Source organism: Dunckerocampus dactyliophorus, chromosome 11 (assembly GCF_027744805.1).
Source record: "Dunckerocampus dactyliophorus isolate RoL2022-P2 chromosome 11, RoL_Ddac_1.1, whole genome shotgun sequence".
NCBI classification, from domain to species: Eukaryota; Metazoa; Chordata; class Actinopteri; order Syngnathiformes; family Syngnathidae; genus Dunckerocampus; species Dunckerocampus dactyliophorus.
Genome location: NC_072829.1, coordinates 27,440,051 through 27,467,507, shown reverse-complemented (window position 1 = coordinate 27,467,507; position 27,457 = coordinate 27,440,051). Strand labels below are relative to the sequence as shown.

At 43.1% G+C, this 27,457-nt stretch overlaps 1 protein-coding gene across 1 annotated transcript in view; it reads right to left on the bottom strand.

Moving 5' to 3' along the window:
- Window positions 1–617: 617 nt before the first annotated feature.
- Window positions 618–27,457, bottom strand: part of LOC129189593 (uncharacterized) — a 44,959-nt gene continuing 18,119 nt past the window's right edge. The window contains exons 7-16 of the mRNA XM_054791416.1: window positions 24,112–26,604; window positions 23,037–23,053; window positions 20,387–22,844; window positions 16,673–19,186; window positions 15,945–16,077; window positions 13,302–15,775; window positions 8,458–8,516; window positions 7,124–7,177; window positions 5,792–5,889; window positions 618–2,773 (exon numbers count right to left, since the gene is read on the bottom strand). Of these exons, the coding sequence (XP_054647391.1) occupies window positions 2,490–2,773; window positions 5,792–5,889; window positions 7,124–7,177; window positions 8,458–8,516; window positions 13,302–15,775; window positions 15,945–16,077; window positions 16,673–19,186; window positions 20,387–22,844; window positions 23,037–23,053; window positions 24,112–26,604 (10,584 nt within the window). The 3' untranslated portion in view covers window positions 618–2,489. The remainder of the gene's footprint in view (window positions 2,774–5,791; window positions 5,890–7,123; window positions 7,178–8,457; window positions 8,517–13,301; window positions 15,776–15,944; window positions 16,078–16,672; window positions 19,187–20,386; window positions 22,845–23,036; window positions 23,054–24,111; window positions 26,605–27,457) is intronic.

Sequence of the window (27,457 nt, the reverse complement as noted above, 5' to 3'; positions counted from 1 at the left end):
AGCATACAATGCCTGCATTAAAATAGGTTAAAAATCAAAGCCTAAAAGCCACCAAGTCAATCTCAAATGCCAGAAGTTAGGAACCGGTAGCAGGCCCATTTAAATGTCTGTGGGTTATTATCATCATCATTGTTACTGTAATTGGTTTTTTTTTACCTTTATTTTCTCTTATTTCTTCATATGGGCCATGAGCATCATATTAATGATAATATTAATAATATTTAACGGTACATATAGAATAATAATATCTAATAATAGTGTATATAATTCTTGTTTTGTATTACTTTGATTTTGCACTTTCTATGCTCTCGTCTCCTTTTTGTACGCTGCTTTTGCTGCTGTAAACCTGGAATTTCCCCTTGTGGGACTAATAAAGGCATATCTTATTTTATCTTGTATATTTTCCCATGTTTTATAATGATAAATTACTGCAATTTATCAGACTGGGAACACAGCAAAGCTTTGTGGGATGTAGTAGGCAGTTAATTGTTTTTAATATGCGCGCTGAAATGCGTTTATTAGGTGCACTGAATAAATGAATAGCATCATCAAGATTAACTCAATGTTGACATTCTGTTCCAAGCTGTTAGGCAGAGAAAATGAGACAAAAAAATGAATGAATTCAGAATCTTTTTATTTGAAATGTCAGTGTTCAAGAGAAAATAAAACAGCAATATAAATATTAGCATAAAAATAAGAGTAACACAGGGGTAAAGCGTGGGGTGGGGTTGGGGGTGGGAGTAGGGTGTAAGCATTTGATAAGAAAGATAATACAGCAGGATAGAATAGTATTAATTCAGCAGCGGACGGACGTACACATATATAATATTTATAGTCATTTGCTCATATGGACAGAAAGAGAATGAAAGGCATTCTTTCACAAATGCACAAGATCAAACCACCGCAAAATGAACATTAAGAGGTTACAGAAGGATAGAAACAAGTCATCTTTTTTTGTTTCTTTCGAGGGTGATAAAAGATAGAGAAAATGAACACAAAAATATGCGCAACACAAATCACAAGTTAACTAGTCTACATGTGTCACCTTATCTAAAGTTATCTTTTTTTATTTACACTTTGACGAGTTAGTTGGCTTCCATGGTGCTTAGTTACTACATTGCAACACAAACAGATTTTTATTCATAATAGGTTTTTTTTTTTCATCTGTGTTTTTTTTTCTTCATTTTCTTGTAAAACAAAATGCAACACATTCCAGTAGTGAGCCACGCTTTGTGGAGAGGGACTTTTATTTTGAAATAAGTTGGATGCCGGTCCCTAAGACACAAACACCTGGCCCATACCATCAACAGGACTTGTGTTTATTTACAGGTGAGGGAGGCGGGGCTGAGGAGCGGGTGGGGGGCAGGCGGGGACTGGGTCAAGGGGGGCGGCCAAGTGGTGAAGGATCACCTCACCGAGGACCCCAACCTGGATCAGTGCATTTTTAAATGAGTGGTGGTTGCTCTGTACATTCAGCGGGTGGAGCCACGGTTGGTTCCCCACCCCTGTCAGGTAACAATTTTAGGGTACGGCCCACCAGAACCCCCATCCGCTCCCACTCACCATTTATGAAGACTTCATAAGAAAACAAATTACGTCACCATGACAAATACTTCATCCAAGTGTGGCTAATACCCCAACATCAGTGCATTTCTCCAGGTTTGCCTCTCAATGCGGGGCAGTGAGGGGGTGGGCTCGGGTTCAGGGGGCAGCTGGACTGGATGGAGTCCATCTGGAGAGGGTTGTACAGCAAGTCTGCTGCCACACCACCTGCTGCCCCTCTATGTGGGTGCATGCTCAGGTCATTACTTAACCATGGTTACAAAATGATTTTTTTTCCTCTTGGGTAAATGCTACATGTGCATTCTTTTGACCAGCGATTTGACAGGGGGCATGGGTGGCGGGGACGGGGGGTCCTCTTTTGCTTTTGCAATGCATAGTTTGCAACTCTAAACTAGTATACTGTAATGTGGTTTGAACCTTTAAAGAGCATGCAGACGAGTTTGTAATAGCGGTAAAACAAACAGCCTTATTAGCATTAATCTATGCACAGAAGTATGCTTGAAGGTCCTGCAAAGGCTGAGCCTACATGGAAATATGGCAACTAAGCATACTTACAACTTCCCACTGGAGGGAACGAGCACAAGAAATCCAACATGAAAGACAGTAACATTTCTCAGAATACATCACTTGCTTATGATAACCTTGTCAACCCTGCAAGGTTTCTTGTCCTAGCCAAAGAAAAAGCAAAAAAAATAATCACAATAACCCCCCACACCCAGCCAAACAATATCTACCGATTACAAGCAATACAAGCAAAAGCATTCTGCGTGTTCATACTCCTCTAGGCACCTCAAGACACTTCCAAAGAACCATCAGAACCGTCCATGTGGTCCACTTAGACCTCAGCTAGATAAGATACCTCATGGTGGGGTGTGGGGGGTTGCATTTCTCATCAGATCGGATTAAGCATTCCTCCACCTTCTTTTCTACTTCTTCTCCTTCTTGGTGGACTTCTTCTTGGAGGCCGGAGTCTGGGCGGCCTTCGGGGGCTCCGGCTGGCCTGACTGGGGCGGTGGCAGCGCCTGCTGGCTGGCCTGCTGGGCCATGGCCTGCTGCTGCTGCTGCTGGGGGTTGGAGGTGAGGGTGGCCGTGCTGCCGGGGATGTAGACGTTCTGGCGGTAGTCGGGCACGTGCTGCAGGGTGAACTGGGGGCTGTAGCGGGTGCTCAGGCCCATGGTGCCCGGTCCCAGTGTGCCGGTCGCCTCACCCACTTGTGGGTGAAATGGGGAGAGAGTGGGGGTAATTTGGGTGTGAGAGGAGAGGGAGTGGAGAAGAAGGGATAAATCTTTTTAGAAAACCACATGAAACAAAAGCATGTTTTTCCTGCAGTATGTATTTTTGTTGAAAAGGCTGCCCAAATGGAAACTTTTCGGAACTAACAAAAAAAAAAAAAGTAAAGCATAAATGTAGATAACCTTGAAGTTGTAGAATCATTAGACAAACGGTCAATGACTTCCCTGCAAAAATATTTTTGCTTATGGCGCCAATGTTCTTTGACCAATCTTGCTCAAATTTTACACACATGTGCTTGTCAGTCCCCTAAAGGTGTGTACCAAATTTGGTGGCCATTCAGCTAAACGCCCTAGAGTTGCAGTGGGTGTCATTGAGCTGTACCATCCAATTTATGAGGTCAAACGTTGGGGCTTAATAACAGCGCCACCATGTGGTGTATTTGTCCTCAAACACAATAGCACAGGCAACACAGTAGTGATGCATGCTTTACCAAATTTTCACTCTTTTGTGTGCAGCCGTTCAGGAGTAGAAGTGTTAGTTTACACCAGGGGTGTCCAATGCACAGCTCAGGGTGCCATTTTCGGCTCATGGCTGTTTTTATTTTTGGCCCGCGGCACATTCTGAAAGTATAATTTAACAAGACATTTAAAAAAAAATGCATAAATATAAGAATCAGCAAAAAACGCACAAGAATAGAGTCAAAATATTTAGAGAAAAAAAGCTGTCGTAATGTCATGAGGAAAAATAACAATATTTTAGTTAGCTAATGTTCTAGAATAATGTATAAAGTTAATAATAACTCGTTACCCAAAAATCTAATCAAGTATTTCTCAATCAGAGAGGAGAAATATGATCTTAGAGGAAAATTAAACCTAAAACATTTATATGCGAGAACAACGCTGAAAACCCATAGCATTTCCGTGTGTGGAATTAAATTATGGAACGGATTGAGTAAAGAACTCAAACAATGTACAGAGATGAGCAAATTCAAAAAACAATACAAGCAGTTGATGTTTGCCAAATACAAGGCAGAAGAGTCCTGATTGTTCTGTCAGGTTTGTTATTTTATTTTATTTATTTATTTTTTTATTTTCTATTTTATTTTATTTTTTATTTATTTAATTAAATTTTATTTGTTATTTATTTATTTCTATTTATTTATTTATTTATTTTTTATAATTTTCTTTGTTGTGTTTAAAAAAAAAAAAAAAAAGCTTTGTTCTTATTTATTTATTTATTTATTTAGTATTGTCATCATATTATCATTATTATGAATGTTCTCTCTTTTTTTGGGGGGACGGTTATCTCACCGTTATCTATTATGTGTTATCCTGACTATCACTGAAAACATGACATGGAATCCAGGAAGTGAACTACATGTACTGTACTAGATGTAGAATGGATGGGGGGTAGGATTAAATAAGCTTTGCTTCTTCCTACTCCTTTTGGACATGTGGAACTGTCAAAAAATGATTCACGAGATGTATTCCATTGTAACCTTCATGTTCAAATAAACTAAACCAAACCAAACCAAACCAAACCAATGTTCAATTGTTGAAATGTTAAAAATAATAATAATAATTAAATTCCTAATATTGGAGAAACAAACAAAACAAAATAAAGTAGGTATACTGTTACTAGAATGAAGTCAAAATATTATGGGAATAAAGCCAAAATATTATGAAAGAAAATTTACAGTAAGAAAGTTTAAATAGTTGTAAAATAAAAATAAAAAATAAAAAAAATTGAAAAAAGGTTGCAATTTTCTGAAAATGAAATTGTAATATTAGGAGAAAAAATTTGGTCGTTTTAGTAGCATAGAGTTGAAGTATAGAAAGATAGCAAGTATAGAAGTATAGAAAGATAGTAAGAAAAAATACATTTTTTAAAATAATGTATAAAATGATGAGAAACAAATAAAACAAAATAAAGTTGTACTATTGGAAAATTAGGTTGGGTAAAAAGTTATAATATGAGAATAAAGCCATAATGTTCCAAAAAGAAAATTGATGAAGATTATTTATGAAGAAAGTTGAAATATATATTTTTTAAAAACAGCTGCAAAAACGGGAAATTTAGAGCAAAGGGTGAAGTTCATATTAATAGTATGATGCCGTTTTTTTCTTGAAATATGTAACTTCTTAGCATATCTACGTGTTGCTTCACAGTATATCAAAGTGGCCCTTGCATCCTTTCATTTTTCACAATGTGGCCATCGCTGGAAAAAGTTTGGACACCCCTGGTCAAATACACACCGTCATTTGTTTTTCGCTGCTGTCATGTGATAGATGACATATTTGGAGCAAAGCAGATATTGTATTAATTCAATGTGTTATAAAAGGCTTGCGTTGTCCTCTTGCTTGTAATGCATCACTGCTTTGCTCATATTTCTTCCTCAGCCTCTGCAATGCAGAGACACTCTCTCCTCCTCCCAGCTCCAGAGTAACTCCTCTATGTCACTCTGTGTAAACATGCAAAGAAACTACCTTGCCTCCAATGTTGAATAACATGCTTTGCACTCTGCACACCATACCTCTTCCTCCTATTGTTACGTCAGGGATGACCTTTATTTATCATCACACGTACTGACTGTTCTTTCCTTCCTGATGACACGAAAAGGCTCATTTTGTGCTGACAGGGAAAAAATTTCCATCATATGTGGAAGGATGGAAATAAGCGGAAACTCGACTGCAAGATGGTCCATGCACCATTTTTAGGTATTTGAAATGAAAACTTTGGTGCTCCACATGCATTATGCTTCTTTTTCCAAGTGATTACACAGTCATCCACAGAAATGAGTCACCAGCATGTGTGCAGGAGAGAGAGAGAGGACATGTGCAGAAACAGGAACATTTAACCTGCCTATGATGCAACACTGAGCATGTGTGCACTGCAAACAAAACGTGCGCCACATGATTGAATTCAACACATAATCATGTTTATTTCTATGCAACTGCAGGGCTTGGCCATGACGACGACGAGGTATCTGACTCACCGTTGGCTGCGGCCATCAGGGCTTGGAGCTGCTCAGCTTCAGTTGGGGGTTGGGGCCAGGGGCCGGTTCCCATGGCAACCTCAGGTCCTCCGGCAGCCCTGTGTGTGTTGGAAGGGAGGGGAAAGGAGGGTAAGACCGACTGGAAATAACGAGTACTTTTGAATTGTTTTTGCATTGCGTTGGCAGCAAAGCAGCTGACAAAGAGCACCAAATACACACTTTGGTTAATGTGTCATATAGTAGCAAGCGTGGTTACACACAGTTGTTTTTGCATTTTTGACATTCAACTTTCTCGTTGAATATGTATATATATATATTAAAAAAAATGATTTTAAAAAAAGCAGGGCGTCGTCTACATAAATTCACCTTACGGGCTTGTTTATTGAAATGTGCATGTGTAGAGAACAACCTGCAAACTCCTGTCTATTTTGCTGTCCTCATTCTCACACTGCATGAACACAAGCTGTGCACCTAAAAACTGGGTCATGCTGATTTTAATCCGGGTTGTACGAGTGCTACACAACAAACAAGCCTCTGGAATAAATTACAATAAGTCGGGGGCGGGCCGTAAACACAGCAACCAGCTCGCAAAGTGGTTTTCATTTGAGCCGTCCGCCATCTTCCTCTCATCACACTTAAGATAAAAAGGGAGCGCTTCATTTACGCTAAACCAGCCTCTCACTTATCGCTTCTTGTGGTCAGTGTTATCACTTCCTGTGGTCAGTGTTATCACTTCCTGTGCGCAAGACTGGGAGCTGCGGTCGAGGGGGAGGACGCTTGGCCCAGACAAGGGTGTAGTTTATCTCCTCCAGTCGTGTTTTATTGCCTCGCCAGCGGGACATTTAAGGAAGATCCAAGCCTGCATCAGGAGATAACCACCTCATCTACATGTTGACCTCAAGAGCTCAACACAGTCTTGTTGACTTTTTGGCAGCCCTCTAGATAAATTAGATGAAAAAGCCACGTGTGATGATGGTGGGCTACACACAAACAAGAAGGCAGAGGCACAAAAATATACATAAACTCCATTTCTTTTGCACACATATATGACATAGCACTTCTACACAACACTGCACGCAAAAATAGTGCCACAGTCCTTTCTACGCCACAGCAGGCATTGTGGCCTATAAATGCACACCCCATCAAACTTTGAGGGAGACTAGAACAGAAGCTCTATGAGTTTAGTACAGCTACACACAGCACAGCCTTGGTGGACTATATCACACGTAGCTCTCTGCCATTATTAACCAATCAGGTCCTGGTTGTGGTCACCGTGGAGACGCTGATCAGCTACGAAGGGCAGAGAGACACTTTCTACGGCTAAATGAGTACCTTGTCCCACTCTTCGGCGTCCATCGTATGTGTGTACCGTATGGCATGTGGGGACTAAGAACACAACATGTTATACAATCTGAAAGACCTGTTGACTTTTTCTCAAACTCTGGGATTAGGTGGTACTATCCAGAACCCTTCATGTACTTGAACAATCTAGAAATCCATATGTGCAGTCCTTATATTTTCAGCTTGGTAAATCAGGAAATCACATTAGAAACAGCTCTCAGGAGTATGTAGTGTGGTTCTCCACAATCCTTCACTACAAACACAATAACAGACGTACTACTAATTATGATTATTGAATGATTCTCAAGTGATTCACTATCCTTAACAAATGGGGTCGTGTTGGTGTTTTAGCACAATGGAACTTTGGGTTGTGCAGGGGCGTAAAACGGCAGGTGGCTGTGTGGAGATGTGGCAGTATGACTGAAGGCCCTCGTCTGTGTGGTAATGACTGTCTTTTTCAACAGGACAATGCTGCACTTCACAATGCCTGCCCGCTAGAGGAATAACCTCACTCTTTTGGACCATCCTGCGTGTTCCCCTGATCTAAATCCGGTTGAGAACATTTGGAAATGGATGGCAAGGGAAGTTTACAAAAATGGACATCAGTTCCAGACAGTGGATACCCTCCGTGAAGCCATCTTCACCACCTGGAGAAACTCTTGCATTGTTGTACGACTATCATAACAGAAGCAGAAGTTGGTATTTTGCAATTATTTTTCATAGTTTTAATAGAAGCAGAATTGTGCTTTCATTAGATTGTGCAGGTGTCCCTAACCGAGAAAATGTCCATGCTCCCTGCAGTATTTACGTGTGGAACAGCTTGGTGACCAGATTTATTCCCCCCAGCTGCTGCATGATGACATGGAGCAACATAACATCATGTGTTCCCGTAGTTAGCCCTCAAACATTATCACTCACTGACCAAAACACTAAGTACAACGTGTCATCAATTAAATTAAAACAAACAAAAAAAAAACACCCTTCAGATGGCAGAAAAGGAGGTGAGAACAAGCACATCCTTTTCCCCTCCCCCACCAGCAGCTCTGGCCACCATCACTCATCTGCAGTACTGAGCCAGCAAAGGGGAGGAGAGGAACACAAGGGGGAGGGGGGTAGTGGAGGCTGCGGCAGCCATTTTAAAAAGCAGGGATGCCTCACTCAAAAGTATGTGGGAGGGGAAACAATCCCTCAGATTTGGTGTATTAAAACGCAACCAGAAGATCAAGCAACCTGAGCCTGATTGCACCGTACTCTCCGCCCTGGTCACTATTTGTCATTCTCATCAGTCCCTCCATCATGAGTGTGAGGCAGAGGAGTTTACTCACCCACTGGGTCCGGGTCTCTGTCCCTGGTTAAAGCGCCAGTCATTGTTGGGTGGCTTTTGCTGCAAAAAGAGAAGAGTCGCAAAATGAAATACACATTCAAGAGCAACAAACAGCACTTCTCACGGGACATTGTCATGTTGCTTAGTGGCTGACACATCTGTGTGTGTGTGTGTGTGTGTGTGTGTGTGTGTGTGCGTGCGTGCGTACAGTCTTGCAGCAAGACTAAAAAACGCAGTCAGCATGCGTCCATGTTGTTCCAAGAGCTGTGGAGCAGGAAATGTAAAAAGAGCAGCAGGAAAAAGGTGCATGATGCAGCAAACCAGAGATGTTCTCTCAGTGGACGACCACTGACATCTGTCCAAAACACTAAATGGAACTGATGAAAGAAATATGCATAAATAGGTCAGCAGCTATAAAACGTTGTATTTCTTTCTCTTCTTCCATTCCTCTCTGTACAGCCACAGTATGTTTAACACTTCAGGATGATGGAAATCACACAAAAAGTGAATAAAATGAGACGCAATGTACTGTATATTGGACATACTGCGCTTAAAATGCTATTTATCGTCATCACGCCACCTTTTATCCAATTTTGATGCAATTTAGGAGTTACGTAGTCAGGGATGCAGGGTCATCCACTGCTCATAAGTACTTATAAGTACACATAAGATTTTAGTATATATTACATTCGATAAGCAAACTGGTTTAACATGGTAAGACAAAAAGATCTTAGTCAAAAATAATTATTAGTAAAAATAATTTAAACCTAGATTTCAGGTATTTAATCTTTCTTAGATATCAGTTTTTGCAGTACAGACAATATGTACAAAAAATCTGATACACACTGTATACTTGCTAAAAGCTTAATTTTACTTGCTTTAAGGGTTTTTTTCTTGCTGTATTGGGAAATTATTTTGGTTATTTTAGGAAGTATATTCCAGATTTTAGTACATACCACTTAAGGTACCGAGTCTAAGAAAACATCTTAATTACCGGTAGTGAGCTTTAGCTTAATTTCTGATATTTATATTGCTTATATTTCAGTTTTTGCCATATATGCAAACATGGCTGACATACTGTGCTTTAAACTGTGCTGCATTTTGTCACAAAACCTCTATTTTGAATCATTCGGGGATTAGGGTAGTGAGCAAACCAGGGATATCACTGATGTAGTGGTTCACATAGCTGCCAACACCCCATTCACAATTGCCCGACACTCGACTGATCACCATTCACACAAAGTCAGCTGGGATGGGCTTCAGCGTCACACTGCCGAAATAAATACAGAATATGTTTTCATAAATATGTTTTCCACTGACAACACATTACTTTATGTACAAAACCCAACTAAATCGCCGTGAGAACAACCTTCATCCATCTCAAATCTTTCCACCTCTTTCCCACTCTCTTGTTGTGCACTGATGCAGTGGAAGGAAGCTGGCTGAGATCCACATTGTGCCTCCTAATAGACACAAGAGCTCCCTGGAGCGAGGAGCCGGGCCAGGATGTTGCGCTCTATTATTAAAAGAGTTGTTGCACCACACACAGGGGAATGATTGAGCAAGGGGGAAGATGGCGAAGAGAGGCATCTGATGGAGTAAAGCATCTATTGTAATACACGTTTATGAGGTGAGAGGTTACTTCTGCTCTATTACCACTGGCCAGGTCATCAGGTACACCTGCACATCAACTCCTCCACCACTGCAAGTTACACTAATAAACACATTAAATTAACACATCTTGGACAATGTCAATGAAAACAGAGCATCATGATGTTTATAAAGGCAGACTTTTGTGATACAGGACCACAGGTGTACCTAATGATTTGGTCAGTGAATGTACGGGCAAATAATTAATCAATAAAACAAAATGTTTAAATAAACGGCTAAATTAGCATTAAAACAATCCAACATGTAAACACAGTGGAAGTGAATGAGAAGGGGATGGTTGATATGAACGTGGCTCCTCCCACACATCTTTGCCGATCGATTCTCAGAAACTAAAAATGGACAATGTCAGTCTGACAGAAAGCGATCTATAGCCGTGAGTGGAGGCAAACATTCAGAGAGAGGCCCTGCATTCCAGCTGCGTGACTCGCTATTCGCACACAAACAATGCCAAGGTTGGAATACACTTGAATAATACAAACCATGACACAGTGCTGGGATAAAAGGCCGCATGACATGACCATTCTGCTTATGACATGTAGCAGTGTTAAGCATTTAAACACACAGAGTTGACCAAGATTTTGTGCGAATTTAACCTCATGCAAATCATAGCACTTTCGCGCCAGCTTCAAGCACTTTCTCCAGTCTGCATCTGTCACATGTTTCAGTTAAGCAAACAAGAATTACAACCTGCCTGGGTCTAGACTGCACCAATCAGCACACAGGAGCATCTGGCTAACATCTGTCATGTTAAAATAAGAAATTGTGAGCTATTCAACTAGTATGACTATAATTTTGTTGCAAGCACACACAAAATATGCTTTCTTGACTCCATCTGGTGCTTTATTTGGAAGAATTTGGCCTTCAAGCACGCAGATGATAAACTGTATGATGGTTAACCCTGACAAGACCCTACGGACATTTTGTGCTATTCAGTATTTTATTTTCAAGACAATTTGGCTGTGTGGAATGAAAATGATATGCCAGATATTCATTTTTTAAATATTTTACTATGGTCATCTCTGTTCCTTTCATTAGCACAAACACAACAAATCCAACATTTATTCTTCATGACAAAAAAGTCCCATGAAAACACATTTTTTAAAATTACATTGATCCGAACATAAACTAATGCAATCCAATTTGTTAATATTTCAATTTGGACTACCGGCCTCATGTGTTTTGTTTTTTATTTAAAAAAAAACAGTGAAGCTACGTAAACATACTGGCCTTTAAAAGGTTGGTATATTTCAGGCAGAAGTTGATTGAAAAGATGCACTAGTTTAACGTGTAAAAAACATGACTATATGATATTTTTACAGCAGTTTAGGGAAGCTGACATTTTTTGTCATTAGTGTGTGATTGAATTTTAAGGGATTACAAAAAAATAGTTTAGCTGGACTGCACCAGGTACTCTAACGGAAAGGAGGGTGTCTTTTTTGTTTTTGTTTTGTTGGTTTGGCTTGAGACTGTAAAATTGTCCGTAGGTATGAATCCAAGTGTGAATGGTTGTTTGTCTTCATGTGCCCTGCGATTGGCTGGCGACCAGTCCAGGGTGTACCCCGCCTCTCACCTGCAGACAGCTGGGATAGGCTCCAGCATACCCGCGACCCTAGTGAGGACAGGCGGCATAGGAAATGGACGGATGGATGGTCTGGTGTGTCTCTTCCACAGACAAACACACACCAATGTCCTTTAAGCAAGTGCTATGTGTGTTGTTACAAAAGCAAGCATGAGGATGTAGAATTTCCTGTCTGAGTTCAATGAGGAAACACAAAGCGTGTTTGATTAGAAAATTTGTTTGCCTGACACAAACACCAGGAGTTAACTGACAAAACCCTGGAGACAATTACACAAAACTGCATGAGCCAGTCTGTTTAATGTCCATAAAAGTGTATATTATTTGCACAACAACCTGAGTAGCCTGTACAGCTCTCAGACCAACTAACAAGACCATGCTGGTTATTACTAAGATGGGAATGGAGCCTTCAAAGCAGAACATGTACACTACTAAAGTATGTTAAATGAATCTCAGTGTTCCAAAGCAGCACTCCTGGAACACTGGAACACAAAAGAATAGCTGTGGAAGTGAAGGCGCATTAGTCATCAACAAGGCTCACGGCTCATTTCTAAAATTACCCACTACTGCTACCGGGGCTCTTTTGTGTGTCACACTTAATGCTCACAACCTCACGCACATGCACACCAGCATGATGGCCGCCACACTAAAAGCATTACAGGAAGCACCGTCTGTTGCTGTGTAAAGCCATGCCATCCTTTTTTTGCCCCCCCCACACTCCCTTTATCTGCTCCTCTTCCTCACTAGTTGTGTTGGCCTGGTTGCAGCACACATGTCACGTGGAAGCAGAGCAACAGATGGCACTGTGCTGACCTCAGGGGCTGAGCTAATTCAGTGCAGAGGAAGTGTGTTCAAAGCTTCGTGATGGATAAAACAGTGATAGAGTTGGACTTCCCATTATTAATGTTGAAGACATTTGACTTATATAAACAGGGCACATAATGTTCACCAAGGGTCGATAACTAATCATCAGTGGACAACAGGAAGTGAGGGTTCACACCAATGACCCTGTGACTTCCTCTTTGAGACTTAAACTGCTTTTTTTCTTTAGCCCCGCCCCTCCTTCATTCCTTATACGCTCTTCTTTCCTGAGCTGTGCTGTGCTTTCCTGTGCTTCACATCCCATCTCTCTGTTCTGCTCTTCCTCGCCAGTCACAAAGCAAACACTTGCTTTCATCTAATGGTCTCCATCTGCTAGAAGCACACATGGTTCCTCCATTTTCCCATTCATTCAAAGAATAAAATACAGCAAATGCATCCTGTTTAGTGGGGCAACTGGGTATTTGTATGTCTTTACAAGCATTATCAAGCTAGCCTCTTTATTAGATAGACTTGCACCATCTGAAGCTGCATTTGACAAAATAAGACAATAACGCTCAGTTTTAAATGGTATGAGTAGAAAAAATGTTTTATACTAAGGTTGTAGTTAGCAGTGGGAAAAAATGCATTATTTTGATCAATAAATCAACATATTGTGAATCAATACCTCAGTGAGCATTATTGTCTTGGAAAGGCAGCTTTTTAAGTGTACCTAATGTTGTGGCCAGAGAGTATGAAGCATTCCCTTCATTCCCAAAGCTCACATTCATCATCCTCACCTCAGGCGTAAGGTGCTTCCTGCTGAGAGTGGTGTTGAGCGTGTTGCTGTGACTCAGCATGGGTGTCTTCATAAACACAAAGTCACTCCTGCTAGATATGGTGGAGTAGCAGGGTCTATAAGTACGCGTGTGCGGCTCCTGGGGTCCTCCCACCACCTCCATGTAACGAATGGGCCCGTCCGTGTTGAGCTGCAAGTGCAGGTCCTTGCTGGGCCTCTGGTGGTAGCGGCTGGAGCGCTGGTTGCCGTAGCAACAGTAGCAGCAGTCTGAGTCGCCTACTCCGGAGCCGCGGTGCCTCAAGCAGCGCACCATTAGGACGGCAAAGGTGATAAAAGACACACCTGATACACAGGCAAGGGAGATGATGAGGTACAAGGTGATGTCCGACATCCCTGTGTGGGGGGCGAAGGGTTTGTGGTGGGGTCTTGCTGGAGCATCATTGGCAGCGGCGTTCTCTGCCACTGTCACTGTGATGTTCACCCAGCTGGACTTTGGGGGCTCACCATTGTCCTGGATAATGACCACTATGTCATAAGTGGAGCCCTCTTCCTCCTCGGCCCACTTGCGGGCTGTGCGGAGGTCACCAGTATGTGCCCCGATTCGGAACATGCCAGCATGCGGGCCGGGGGCGATGGAGTAAAACAACCAGGCATTGTGCCCACTGTCAGCATCCACCCCCACAAGTTTATTTAAGAGGTACCCCGGCCCAGCAGAAGGGGGCACAGTGAGCTGCAGCCCTTTCTCTTTTGCAAAGGCGGGGTGTACAATCCAGGGTGCGTTGTCGTTCACGTCCACCACAAATACATGCACAGTCACGTTGGAAGTCCTGGGGGGCGCCCCTGCATCCTGGGCTTGGACTTCTATGCGGAAAGCCTTAAGCTGTTCATGATCCAGGGAGCGCATGCTGTAGATGTGGCCGCTCTCTGGGTTGATGTAGACATAAGAGGAAATAGGTGAGCCCTGCACCATGCTGGGCAAGATGGAGTAGGTGATGCGGGCATTGTCGCCAAGGTCTGGGTCAGTGGCAGAGACAGCAGTGAAAGGCGAACTCGGGGCGTTGTTCTCAGGGATGTCCACCGAGTATGAGGTTTGGGAGAAGGTGGGGGCGTTGTCGTTGACATCCGAGAGCTTCACTACAAAGGTGGTTTGCGACGCCAAGCGGGGAGAGCCGCCGTCAGTGGCCTTGATGACCACCGTGTACTCAGACACTGTCTCACGGTCCAGGGGGCCTGCTGTGGTCAGGCTGTAGTGCATTCCAAAAGCTGAGTTGAGTTTGAAAGGCAGGCCAGGTGGGATGGTCAAACTAACTTCCCCATTCTTGCCAGAGTCCAGGTCCCGAGCACTGATGAGGGCTATCACCGTCTCAGGGGCGGAGTCTTCTCTGATGGAACTCGTCAGTGATGTCAGCGTGACCTCTGGCATATTGTCATTGACATCTGTGACGTCCACGATGACGTTACACGAGCCCTCCATGGCTGGGGAGCCCCCATCTCTGGCTTGCACTGTGATGTGATATGCAGTGGCTTTCTCATAGTCCACCTCACCATTAACCCGAATCTCCCCACTCTTAGCATCCACTGTGAAAAGTTTAAGGACACGCTCAGGTGTGTATTTACTAAACATGAATGATATTTCCCCGTTGCGACCTGAATCGGCATCTGTAGCGTTCAGTTTTGTCACTAAAGTGCCCAGTGCCACATTCTCAAATAGGTTGACTTTCTTGACAGGCTCATCAAAGATGGGTGCGTTGTCATTCACATCCAAAACTTTAATAAGCAGGAGAGTGGAGCCTGATTTCTCTGGCTGCCCTCCATCCACAGCAGTGAGCAGCAGCTCAAAGGAGGCCTGTGCCTCCCTGTCGAGAGGTTTGTCCACTATAAGCTCTGGAAACTTGCTGCCGTCACTTTTAGTCTCTACATTCAATATAAAAAAGTCATTAGCAGCGAGGTGATACGTGCGTAATGAGTTGGTCCCCACGTCCGGGTCGTGCGCGCTCTCCAAACGGAATCTTGTCCCCTGTGCGGCGGCCTCGGACACCTCCAAAGAGACGCTGCTGGTTGAAAAGTGTGGAGCGTTGTCGTTCACGTCCACAATGTCCACCACGACGCGCTGGATCTCCAAAGGATCCGAGAGAAGTATCTGAAGGTGGAGCGAGCAGGACGAGCTCAACTCGCACATCTGCTCTCTGTCAATTTGTTGCTTAATCACCAAATCTCCGCTCGACTGCCTCACCTCAAAATACTGTGTGCCGGATTCAGACACCACCCGTAGCCCCCTTTGGACAATCCTCTGTGTGCTCAGGCCCAGATCTTTCGCGATGTTCCCTACGATGGATCCCGGACTGAGCTCCTCCGACACAGAGTAACTGAGCTGGGCGGAGGCGGAGGAGAGGAAGGCCACGAAGAAGCAGAGCCTCGACAGCTGGCTCCCTCCTCCGGAGCGCTTCCTCTGTCTGCAGTCCATTGTCCGGGAAACTTAGCAACTTCTCCCCTTACCGTTTAGTGTCCATTGTTAGTTTGTTAAGACGAGTCCGTCCTATTCGGTAGGGAGTTTGTCCGCTTGAAAAGAAAAGCGCCGGGCAGTTTTGACGCGATCATGACCACCAACTTTGACGAAAAAAACGAGGCCGAAAAACTAAACTACTTTCCCCGCTCTCTACCCTGCTCTGACTCCCCCTCTCCCGCCTCACTAGACTCGTGGGCGGGGAGAGACCACAGAGGCCTTCCCCCTCTTTGGAAGACAGCTCTGACACACACACATACACACACAATCCCCACTGCACACACAGTGGAGACTTTTTCCATTGTCTACCCTTTCACTGAACTTTTTTTTCACTTAAAAAGTTTGTGAAACATTTGAATTAGTCAAGCGGCATGATAAGGACTGAAACATGTAAAACTAGGACTTTCGTGATGAAATAAAGCTTGAAAAAAAAACATAACAGTGTGTCTTTTCGGAATGTCATTTAAGTGTTCAGTAAGTGTTCTTGGTGTTGCTGTTATTATCCGCAAGGGAGCGCAATTTACAAAGAAGTTCCTTTGTCAGTCAATGCAGAAAAGCATAGCAGACGTTCGTAGAAACATCTAACATAAAAATAACCTGACCATTTCTACCTGAATTTGAGTCAAAGAAAACAAATACAGGATTTAATGACTTTTGCCTAAAGTTATGAGGAAAATAGGTAAATTAAAAAATGAACCTTGTGGGAATATGACCTATAAAATTTACTATAAAACTTGTTATGACGTCATAAAACAAAACATCACGTCCACACCATCTTAACCAGATTTAATTGACCCATACTAATCTCTGTCAGCAATATCACAAATACAGTAGATGTACATCACATGATGTGATCATTCTCTGCTCACCTGCTGGCTCTCAAAGGTCCAGGTGCTGTCAGGTAAAGAGGCGTCCAGGACGCTGATGACCTCCTTAAAGTCAGTGGTGCTGCTGGGCTTCACCAAAGTGAAATCACTGTACTCTGACATTGGAGACATGCACGACCTGAAGGAGTGACTCTGAGACATGACGTCTCCTCCCAGAACCTCCACGTACTTGATAGGTCCATCAGTGTTGAGCTGAATGTGCAGATTTCTGTTGGGTTTCTTGTCCTCATCACAGTGTGTCCGTCTCGTGCAGCAACTAGCGCTGCTTCTGCTGCTCCTCATGCATTTCACCGCTAAGATGAGCAAAGTCACCAGAGACAGCACGGACACCGAGGCCAGAGACACAATCAAATAAAGTGTGATTCTGCCGCTTGTCTTGCTGGGTTCAGACGCCTTGTGTCTCAGCTCCAACATGGGCTCGCTCACACCGTCCTCCAGAAGGATGGACAGCGTGACGGTGGCCGACTGGACAGGTTCCCCGTCATCCTGGACCTCCAGAATCAGCCTCTGAGAGGAGTCGTCGTGCTCAGACACAGCACGTTTAGTCCTCACCTCCCCTGTGTACACACTGACCATGAAGAGAGAGGCGTCTGTGGCCTCAGACACTTTGTACGAGATCCACGCGTTGTGGCCTGAGTCCGCGTCCACGGCCGTCACCTTTGTGACCAGATGGCCGGCTTTTGCTGTACGGGGCACCCTCAAGTGGGAGGCTGCGTGGGGGGAAGGGTAAATGACAGCGGGGGCATTGTCGTTCTGGTCCAGGATAAAAACATGGACGGTGGCGTTGGTGCTGAGAGATGGAGAGCCCTGGTCCTTTGCCTGAACCTGGATGTGAAACACTTTGACTTTCTCATAGTCAAACGAGTGCATGCTGTAGATGCTGCCGTTCTCTGAGTTCATGTAAACATAAGACGACACGGACACGTCGTGCACTTTAGAGTCCACGATAGAGTAAGACACTTTGGCGTTTTCACCAGCATCCAGGTCACATGCAGACACCGAGTACAGTATAGAGCCTGCTACTCCGTTCTCTTTTAAATAAACATTATAAGAGCTCTGAGAGAATACAGGAGGGTTGTCATTGACATCAGTGATGCTGACAGCTATCATTTTCTTACTGGAGAGAGGAGGAGATCCTGAATCAGTGGCTGTTATCTCTATCTTATACTCAGACACTCTCTCTCTGTCTAAAGCACCACTGGTGACCAGTGCATAATTGTTAGAAAAAGAACTTTTCAGGTCAAATGGAGTACCTTTTTTCAGGTGTAATGTCACATTTCCATTATTACCAGAGTCAAGATCACGGGCGCTAATCAGGGCCATGACAGTCCCACTTGGGGCGTCCTCGCGTACAGGTTTAGGCTGAGAGGTGAGGACAATTTCAGGAGGGTTATCATTAAAGTCCATCACGTCAACCTGCACTCGACAGTGTCCCTCCATCTCAGGGCTGCCTTTATCTTTAGCAGTGATATCAATGTCAAAGGACTTTACTGTCTCATAGTCTAACTCGCCTTTTAACGTTATCTCACCACTAACAGGATTCATATTAAATACTGAGAAGACAGAATCTGGAGTCCTAGAGCCAAATGAATATTCAATTTCACCATTCGAACCTTCATCTGCATCTGTGGCTTTCAGCTTAATAATAACAGTCCCTTTTGGGCTTTTTTCACATACTGTTACTTTGTATAGGGCTTTCTCAAACACAGGGAAATTATCATTATTGTCAAGTACATGTATGGTAATCTGTGACGTCCCGGATCTAGCAGGACTGCCCGCGTCTAATGCAGTTAATAATATTTTGTGCACGGCCTTCTTCTCTCTATCCAGAGGCTTTTCTAAAACGAGCTCAGGGACAGTTTTGCCGCCCTCCATTTCTTTTATTCGGAGAGAACAGCAGTCATTTTTACTGAGAGTGTATGATTTAATTGAATTGCTTCCCACGTCAGGGTCGGCCGCGCTCTCCAAAGGAAAACGCGCGGCAACGGCTGCAGATTCTGCTAACTTCAAAGATAACTCATTAGAAATAAAACTCGGAGAGTTATCATTAATGTCTCGTATTTCAACCTCGATTCGATGCAACTGCAAGGGGTCCTCGATGACGACCTGCAGAGGGAGCACACAGCTGGCGCTTTGTCCGCATAAAGCCTCTCTGTCTATTCTGTCATTGACCAGCAGCTCTCCCTTCCCCGCATCCACGCTGAAATACTGCTTACCAGCCTCAGAGGCGACACGCAGCTTGCGCTCAAATATCTCAGACAGTCCCAAAGACAGATCTTTGGCAAGATTTCCCACCACAGAACCTTGTTTGAGCTCCTCTGGGATGCTGTAACGAGTCTGTGCATCCACTGTAGTCCACAAGAGGAAGACATGATGCCACAAAAGAGCCTGCCATCTCCAGTCTCGGAGTCCTATTGTCTTTGTCATCCTTGCTCCTCTAAAATGCATCAGTTCCAATCCAAAGAAAGACAGACCACAGTGACCAAATCCATATTCCTACCACGTGACATGGTGAGTGGAAACAATATCCGTTTATAGTCAAAAATATGAATGAAAATAAATCAAATATTAGCAGTACATGAGTGATGTACCTTCTCGCCTTTACACTGAGCATTGTGGTTGTGTTGCTACGTAATGGGGGAGGGAGACGATCTCTTTGTACAGTTCAGACTCCTACTGGTGCACAGCATCCGTCACTATCAGCCAATCAGAGGCTCCCTGTGCAGCACTGTTTCTCTCTCTCTCGCTCTCTCTCTCTCTCTCTCTCTCTCTCTCTCTCTCTCTCTCTCTCTCTCTCTCTCTCTCTCACACACACACACACACACACACGCACACACACTGCTGTTTTGCACTCAGTGACCGAGCAAGTCAAGATTCAAATAGGAAACATTAATTGACACATGACGTTTTGATAATATAACAATAAATAAACACGCTGAGATTAATTCCCACATAGGCTCTTCTGCCTTCATAAAACGCTCAGGGCCAGTTATGTGTATAATTATGGCTGTTGCAGTGATATAAAACTGCACTGCATCAGCTGTTTCTAAGATTTTGGATACCTCTTATAGCTACATAAAAGGACAGCATGAGAAGTATCTTTCAGTGCACTTGGTATCCACTGCAAACGAAATCCAATTTTGTAATATTTGTTAATAATTCAACATGATTTACAGTGTAAAGACAGGCTTGTTTTAAACAGGCCCGGATGTTCGAGTGTACTGTACCTAATATTATGGCCAGTGAGTATATAGCATAAAATATATCATTGCAAATATCTACTATACATTATAGAATACATCTTGTTTATGCAGTATTTTTAAAATATACATCAGCAGTGTTAGTGTATAATATAAAAATGTCCATTGACATCCACTTAATATTGAGTAACGGTCACTACACAAGACCATTGGTCAAAGTCGCTGTCCACCAACGTGGTGCTGAAACTGCATAGGAATAGCCCTGAAATCAACCAGCGTAGCACACAACACAAAACCTGCCGACTGCTATTTCACAAAAGGTTACATTTACACACACAAGAACATGACGTGCATTCAATTAAAATGTCATAATACTGTGGAAATGAACGAACTGTCATTTTTACATAATTTTTTTTTTATTGTTTTGAAAAACAGGCCGGGTGTCTCTTTTCTGGGGTTGAAACTTGTAGTCAAAAATATGTAATTTCTTCTAGTATTTGCTGCTCACCTGCTGGCTCTCAAAGGTCCAGGTGCTGTCAGGTAAAGAGGCGTCCAGGACGCTGATGACCTCCTTAAAGTCAGTGGTGCTGCTGGGCTTCACCAAAGTGAAATCACTGTACTCTGACATTGGAGACATGCACGACCTGAAGGAGTGGCTCTGAGACATGACGTCTCCTCCCAGAACCTCCACGTACTTGATAGGTCCATCAGTGTTGAGCTGAATGTGCAGCTTTCTGTTGGGTTTCTTGTCCTCATCACAGTGTGTCCGTCTCGTGCAGCAACTAGCGCTGCTTCTGCTGCTCCTCATGCATTTCACCGCTAAGATGAGCAAAGTCACCAGAGACAGCACGGACACCGAGGCCAGAGACACAATCAAATAAAGTGTGATTCTGCCGCTTGTCTTACTGGGTTCAGACGCCTTGTGTCTCAACTCCAACATGGGCTCGCTCACACCGTCCTCCAGAAGGATGGACAGCGTGACGGTGGCCGACTGGACCGGTTCCCCATCATCCTGGACTTCTACAATCAGCCTCTGAGAGGAGTCGTCGTGCTCGGACACAGCACGTTTAGTCCTCACCTCCCCTGTGTACACACTGACCATGAAGAGAGAGACGTCTGTGGCCTCAGACACTTTGTACGAGATCCACGCATTGTGGCCTGAGTCTGCGTCCACGGCCGTCACCTTGGAGACCAGTTGGCCCGCTTTGGCCGTGCGGGGCACCCTCAGGTGGGAGGCTGCGTGGGGGGAAGGGTAAATGACAGCGGGGGCGTTGTCGTTCTGGTCCAGGATAAAAACATGGACGGTGGCGTTGGTGCTGAGAGATGGAGAGCCCTGGTCTTTTGCCTGAACCTGGATGTGAAACACTTTGACTTTCTCATAGTCAAACGAGTGCATGCTGTAGATGCTGCCGTTCTCTGAGTTCATGTAAACATAAGACGACACGGACACGTCGTGCACTTTAGAGTCCACGATAGAGTAAGACACTTTGGCGTTTTCACCAGCATCCAGGTCACATGCAGACACCGAGTACAGTATAGAGCCTGCTACTCCGTTCTCTTTTAAATAAACATTATAAGAGCTCTGAGAGAATACAGGAGGGTTGTCATTGACATCAGTGATGCTGACAGCTATCATTTTCTTACTGGAGAGAGGAGGAGATCCTGAATCAGTGGCTCTTATCTCTATCTTATACTCAGACACTCTCTCTCTGTCTAAAGCACCACTGGTGACCAGCGCATAATTGTTCGAAAAAGATGGTTTAAGAGTAAAAGGGAAGCCCTTTGGTATCTGCAAATTTACTTTGCTATTATTACCAGAGTCAGTGTCTTTAACACTAATCAAAGCCACCACTGTGCCATATGGAGCATCTTCTCGTACAGGACTGGGTTTAGAGGTCAGAATAATTTCAGGAGCATTATCGTTTATGTCTTCAATATTGAGCTGCAGGCGACAGTGACCCTCCATTTCAGGTACACCTTTGTCTTTGGCAGTAATGTCAAGCAGATAAGATGGGAATGTTTCATAGTCTAATTCTCCTTTTAAAATAACTTGTCCTGTTACTTCATTCATTTCAAATGTTGATAAAACAGCCTCTGGAGTGCGGGGACCAAAAAAGTACTTAATCTCAGCATTAATGCCTTCATCTGCATCTTTAGCTGTTACTCTTTTTACAAATGTTCCTTTGGTGCTATTTTCTTTTAGAGAAACCTTGTACTCGTTTTCATCAAAAATAGGAAAATTGTCGTTAATATCAAGCACATCGATGATAATTTTACATGTTCCAGATTTAACAGGGTTTCCTCCATCCAGTGCTGTTAATAGCAGCTGATGAATGGGCATGTTTTCTCTGTCCAATGATTTTTCTAACACTAATTCTGGGGCTGTTAGACCATTTTTTTCATTTTTAAATTTTAAAGAAAAATAATCATTTTTACTTAATGTATATGTTTTCAAAGAATTTCCTCCAACATCAGGATCCTCTGCACTCTCCAAAGGGAAACGTTTACCAAGCGCAACAGATTCCGGTATTTTAAGGTTAATTTCCCCTGTCGGAAAACGAGGTGAGTTGTCGTTAATGTCTTTAATTTCTACTTCAAATCGATGCAAATTTAGGGGATTTTCTACAACGACCTGCAGAGGGAGCACACAGCTGGCGCTTTGTCCGCATAAAACCTCTCTGTCTATTCTGTCATTGACCAGCAGCTCTCCCTTCCCCGCATCCACGCTGAAATACTGCTTACCAGCCTCAGAGGCGACACGCAGCTTGCGCTCAAATATCTCAGACAGTCCCAAAGACAAATCTTTGGCCAGATTTCCCACTACAGAACCTTGTTTGAGCTCCTCAGGGATGCTGTAACGAGTCTGTGCATCCACTGTAGTCCACAAGAGGAAGACATGATGCCACAAAAGAGCCTGCCATCTCCAGTCTCGGTATCCTATTGTCTCTGTCATCCTTGCTCGTTACAACGCAAACATCCACATCAACATCCTCTTCACAACAATTGTTACGTCCAGAAAAACGGGGGATAATTCCAGAATAAACGAGCCACGCCGTCTGATCATAACTACTGAATTAAATTGGTTTTGATGTTAGAAAATAGAAGCTTGTTCTTTCCTCTCTGTGCTGCAGCTCAGTGCATTCTACGTGATAGTGTGATGAAGCTGCGTGGGGGCAGGGACTAGATTGCTTTGTACAGTCTTCGATTCTATTGGTCCGCTGGTTGTACTTCCACCAGCCAATGAGGAGGAAGCGGAGCTCCATACGCTCTTAAAGTCACAACACTTTTTCCTCCTTGCGGGCGTTACTATACCTTTTTAATGATAATTATCAGCAGACTGCATGATTTTTTGAAGACGTAAATCCACTAAACATGTCAGATACAATTAAAAGCACAAAATAAATTATTTTAAATTAAAGATAAAGTGGACAATGAAAAATATAGGAAAAAATGAATGAAATTAGGATTATTGTAATTCAAGCACTGCTGTTGATTCGTTTCAAATTCGCTGTCTATGAAATGGTGGTGATCGTTTTCATTGTGAAAAGTTTGACACATTTTCATCTGTTCTTTGTATTAAGAAGTGTTCTAATTAACCAGAGGGAGGACTACTGATGATAATTTTAAAATGTATTAACACACGCTGTCAGTTAGGAGTCCTCATAGTTTGGAAAGATGATTAAATCCTACTTCAAATCTATTTATAAGATAAGATAACATGTGTTAGGCAAGATCAATGCTTATAGGAAGAAAAGAAAGATACAATTATTAACATTGTATTGTTGATGCAGTTTGTGTTGAATGTAAAGAGTAGGGGGCATCTGCTAATTTTCTACAATAAAAGGAGAACAATTTCGATGAATGCATAATTTAAAAAACAAGAAGAATATAATCAGAAGGAAAGGCCAATAAACAAACAAGATGGTTTGTGTAGCAGATGGGCAGATGGAGCAGCAGAGAACCGACAGATAAAGACACAAGTTTCACTGCAATTAAATGTTTTCAATAAAAAACATAGTTTACCCTGTTGGGGCATATGTGAGGCTTCATGTGTGGATTAAATGTATCCAGTTTTCTGCATCCAAGCCACAATATGTGATGACAAGAAGGACTAAACATAGGAATGTAAATCAACCAACATGCTGCCATTGTAGATGCAATAATAAATCACTAGTTGAACACAAACAATGCCAAAGCGTGCTTGACAAGGAGTCAAAGTACTGCAAGTTGTCCTTCATTGCAAACAAAAGTAGTGCTCACCTGCTGGCTCTCAAAGGTCCAGGTGCTGTCAGGTAAAGAGGCGTCCAGGACGCTGATGACCTCCTTAAAGTCAGTGGTGCTGCTGGGCTTCACCAAAGTGAAATCACTGTACTCTGACATTGGAGACATGCACGACCTGAAGGAGTGGCTCTGAGACATGACGTCTCCTCCCAGAACCTCCACGTACTTGATAGGTCCATCAGTGTTGAGCTGAATGTGCAGATTTCTGTTGGGTTTCTTGTCCTCATCACAGTGTGTCCGTCTCGTGCAGCAACTAGCGCTGCTTCTGCTGCTCCTCATGCATTTCACCGCTAAGATGAGGAAAGTCACCAGAGACAGCACGGACACCGAGGCCAGAGACACAATCAAATAAAGTGTGATTCTGCCGCTTGTCTTACTGGGCTCGGACGCCTTGTGTCTCAGCTCCAACATTGGCTCACTCACACCGTCCTCCAGAAGGATGGACAGCGTGACGGTGGCCAACTGGACCGGTTCCCCATCATCCTGGACTTCAATAATCAGCCTCTGAGAGGAGTCGTCGTGCTCGGACACAGCACGTTTAGTCCTCACCTCCCCTGTGTACACACTGACCATGAAGAGAGAGGCGTCTGTGGCCTCAGACACTTTGTACGAGATCCACGCATTGTGGCCTGAGTCCGCGTCCACCGCTGTCACCTTGGTGACCAGTTGGCCCGCTTTGGCCGTGCGGGGCACCCTCAGGTGGGAGGCTGCGTGGGGGGAAGGGTAAATGACAGCGGGGGCGTTGTCGTTCTGGTCCAGGATAAAAACATGGACGGTGGCGTTGGTGCTGAGAGATGGAGAGCCCTGGTCCTTTGCCTGAACCTGGATGTGAAACACTTTGACTTTCTCATAGTCAAACGAGTGCATGCTGTAGATGCTGCCGTTCTCTGAGTTCATGTAAACATAAGACGACACGGACACGTCGTGCACTTTAGAGTCCACGATAGAGTAAGACACTTTGGCGTTTTCACCAGCATCCAGGTCACATGCAGACACCGAGTACAGTATAGAGCCTGCTACTCCGTTCTCTTTTAAATAAACATTATAAGAGCTCTGAGAGAATACAGGAGGGTTGTCATTGACATCAGTGATGCTGACAGCTATCATTTTCTTACTGGAGAGAGGAGGAGATCCTGAATCAGTGGCAGTTATCTCTATCTTATACTCAGACACTCTCTCTCTGTCTAAAGCACCACTGGTGACCAGTTCATAATTTTGGGAGAAAGATGGTTTCAGGGAGAAAGGGGAACCTTTGGGAAGCTGGAGCGTCACGTTTCCATTATTACCAGAGTCAATATCTTTAACACTAATCAAAGCCACCACTGTGCCATATGGAGCATCTTCTCGTACAGGACTGGGTTTAGAGGTCAGAATAATTTCAGGAGCATTATCATTTATGTCTTCAATATTGAGCTGCAGGCGACAGTGACCCTCCATTTCAGGTACACCTTTGTCTTTGGCAGTAATGTCAATCAGATAAGATGGGAATGTTTCATAGTCTAATTCTCCTTTTAAAACAATTTCTCCTGTCAGTTCGTTAATTTCAAATGTTGATAAAACAGCCGCTGGAGTGCGAGACCCTAAAGAATATTTAATTTCACTGTTGACGCCATGATCAATATCTGTAGCTTTAACTTTCATGACAAATGTTCCTTTTGTGCTATTTTCCTTTAAAGATAATTTGTACTCTTTTTCATCAAATATCGGAACATTGTCGTTAATATCAAGCACATTTATGATAATTTGACATGTTCCAGATTTAACAGGGTTTCCTCCATCCAGTGCTGTTAATAGCAGCTGATGAATGGGCATGTTTTCCCTGTCCAATGATTTGTCCAATACTAACTCTGGTGAAGTTAGACCATTTTTTTCGTTTTTAAATTTTAAAGAAAAATAATCATTTTTAATTAATGTGTAACTTTTCAAAGAATTTCCTCCAACATCAGGATCATCTGCACTCTCCAAAGGAAAACGTGTCCCAACCGCAACAGATTCTGGTATTTTAAGGTTAATTTCCGCTGTCGGAAAACGAGGTGAATTGTCGTTAATGTCTTTAATTTCTACCTCAATTCGATGCGACCTTAAAGGATTTTCTACAACGACCTGCAGAGGGAGCACACAGCTGGCGCTTTGTCCGCATAAAGCCTCTCTGTCTATTCTGTCATTGACCAGCAGCTCTCCCTTCCCCGCATCCACGCTGAAATACTGCTTACCAGCCTCAGAGGCGACACGCAGCTTGCGCTCAAATATCTCAGACAGTCCCAAAGACAGATCTTTGGCCAGATTTCCAACCACAGAACCTTGTTTGAGCTCTTCTGGGATGCTGTAACGAGTCTGTGCATCCACTGTAGTCCACAAGAGGAAGACATGATGCCACAAAAGAGCCTGCCATCTCCAGTCTCGGTATCCTATTGTCTTTGTCATCCTTGCTCGCTACCACGCAAACATCCACATCAACATCCTCTTCACAACAATTGTTACGTCCAGAAAAACGGGGGATAATTCCAGAACAAACGAGCCACGCCGTCTGATCATAACTACTGAATTAAATTGGTTTTGATGTTAGAAAATAGGAGCTTGTTCTTTCCTCTCTGCGCTGCAGCTCAGTGCATTCTACGTGATAGTGTGATGAAGCTGCGTGGGGGCAGGGACTCGATTGCTTTGTACAGTCTTCGATTCTATTGGTCCGCTGGTTGTACTTCCACCAGCCAATGAGGAAGAAGCAGAGCTCCATACGCTCTTAAAGTCCCAACACTTTTTCCTCTTTGCAAACAGTTTGAATGACAATTTTCAAGAGTGCATGTTTTTTTTTTTTAAAAAAGGAAATCTACCAAATATATCAACAAACATTAAAACTAATATTTAACAGTTTTTATAATTATTTTAACTGCATATATACCATATATATACTATATAGTGTGCAATGATAAATAAAATGAAAGAAAACCTATGACAAAAACTATTAGTTATGATTTTAACACTGTTGTTGCTTCATTTCAGAGTCGCTGTCCACTCTGTGGTGCTGAATCATTTTAACGTGACGAGTTTGACAAATTATCTGTTTAGTGTATTTAAAAGTGATTTAATTAAATGAAGTACTGAGAACAACTTAAAAATATTAACACATACAAATAATGTTAAAAATGGTATGGATCCTAATAGTTTGGAAGAAATATTAAAACTCCATTCATATGTATTTAAGAGGGTTGTGTGTTACGCAACATCGGTGTGTATAGGAGGAAATTAAGAAGCTATTAGTAACACTTTAATGATGCATTTTAAAGTC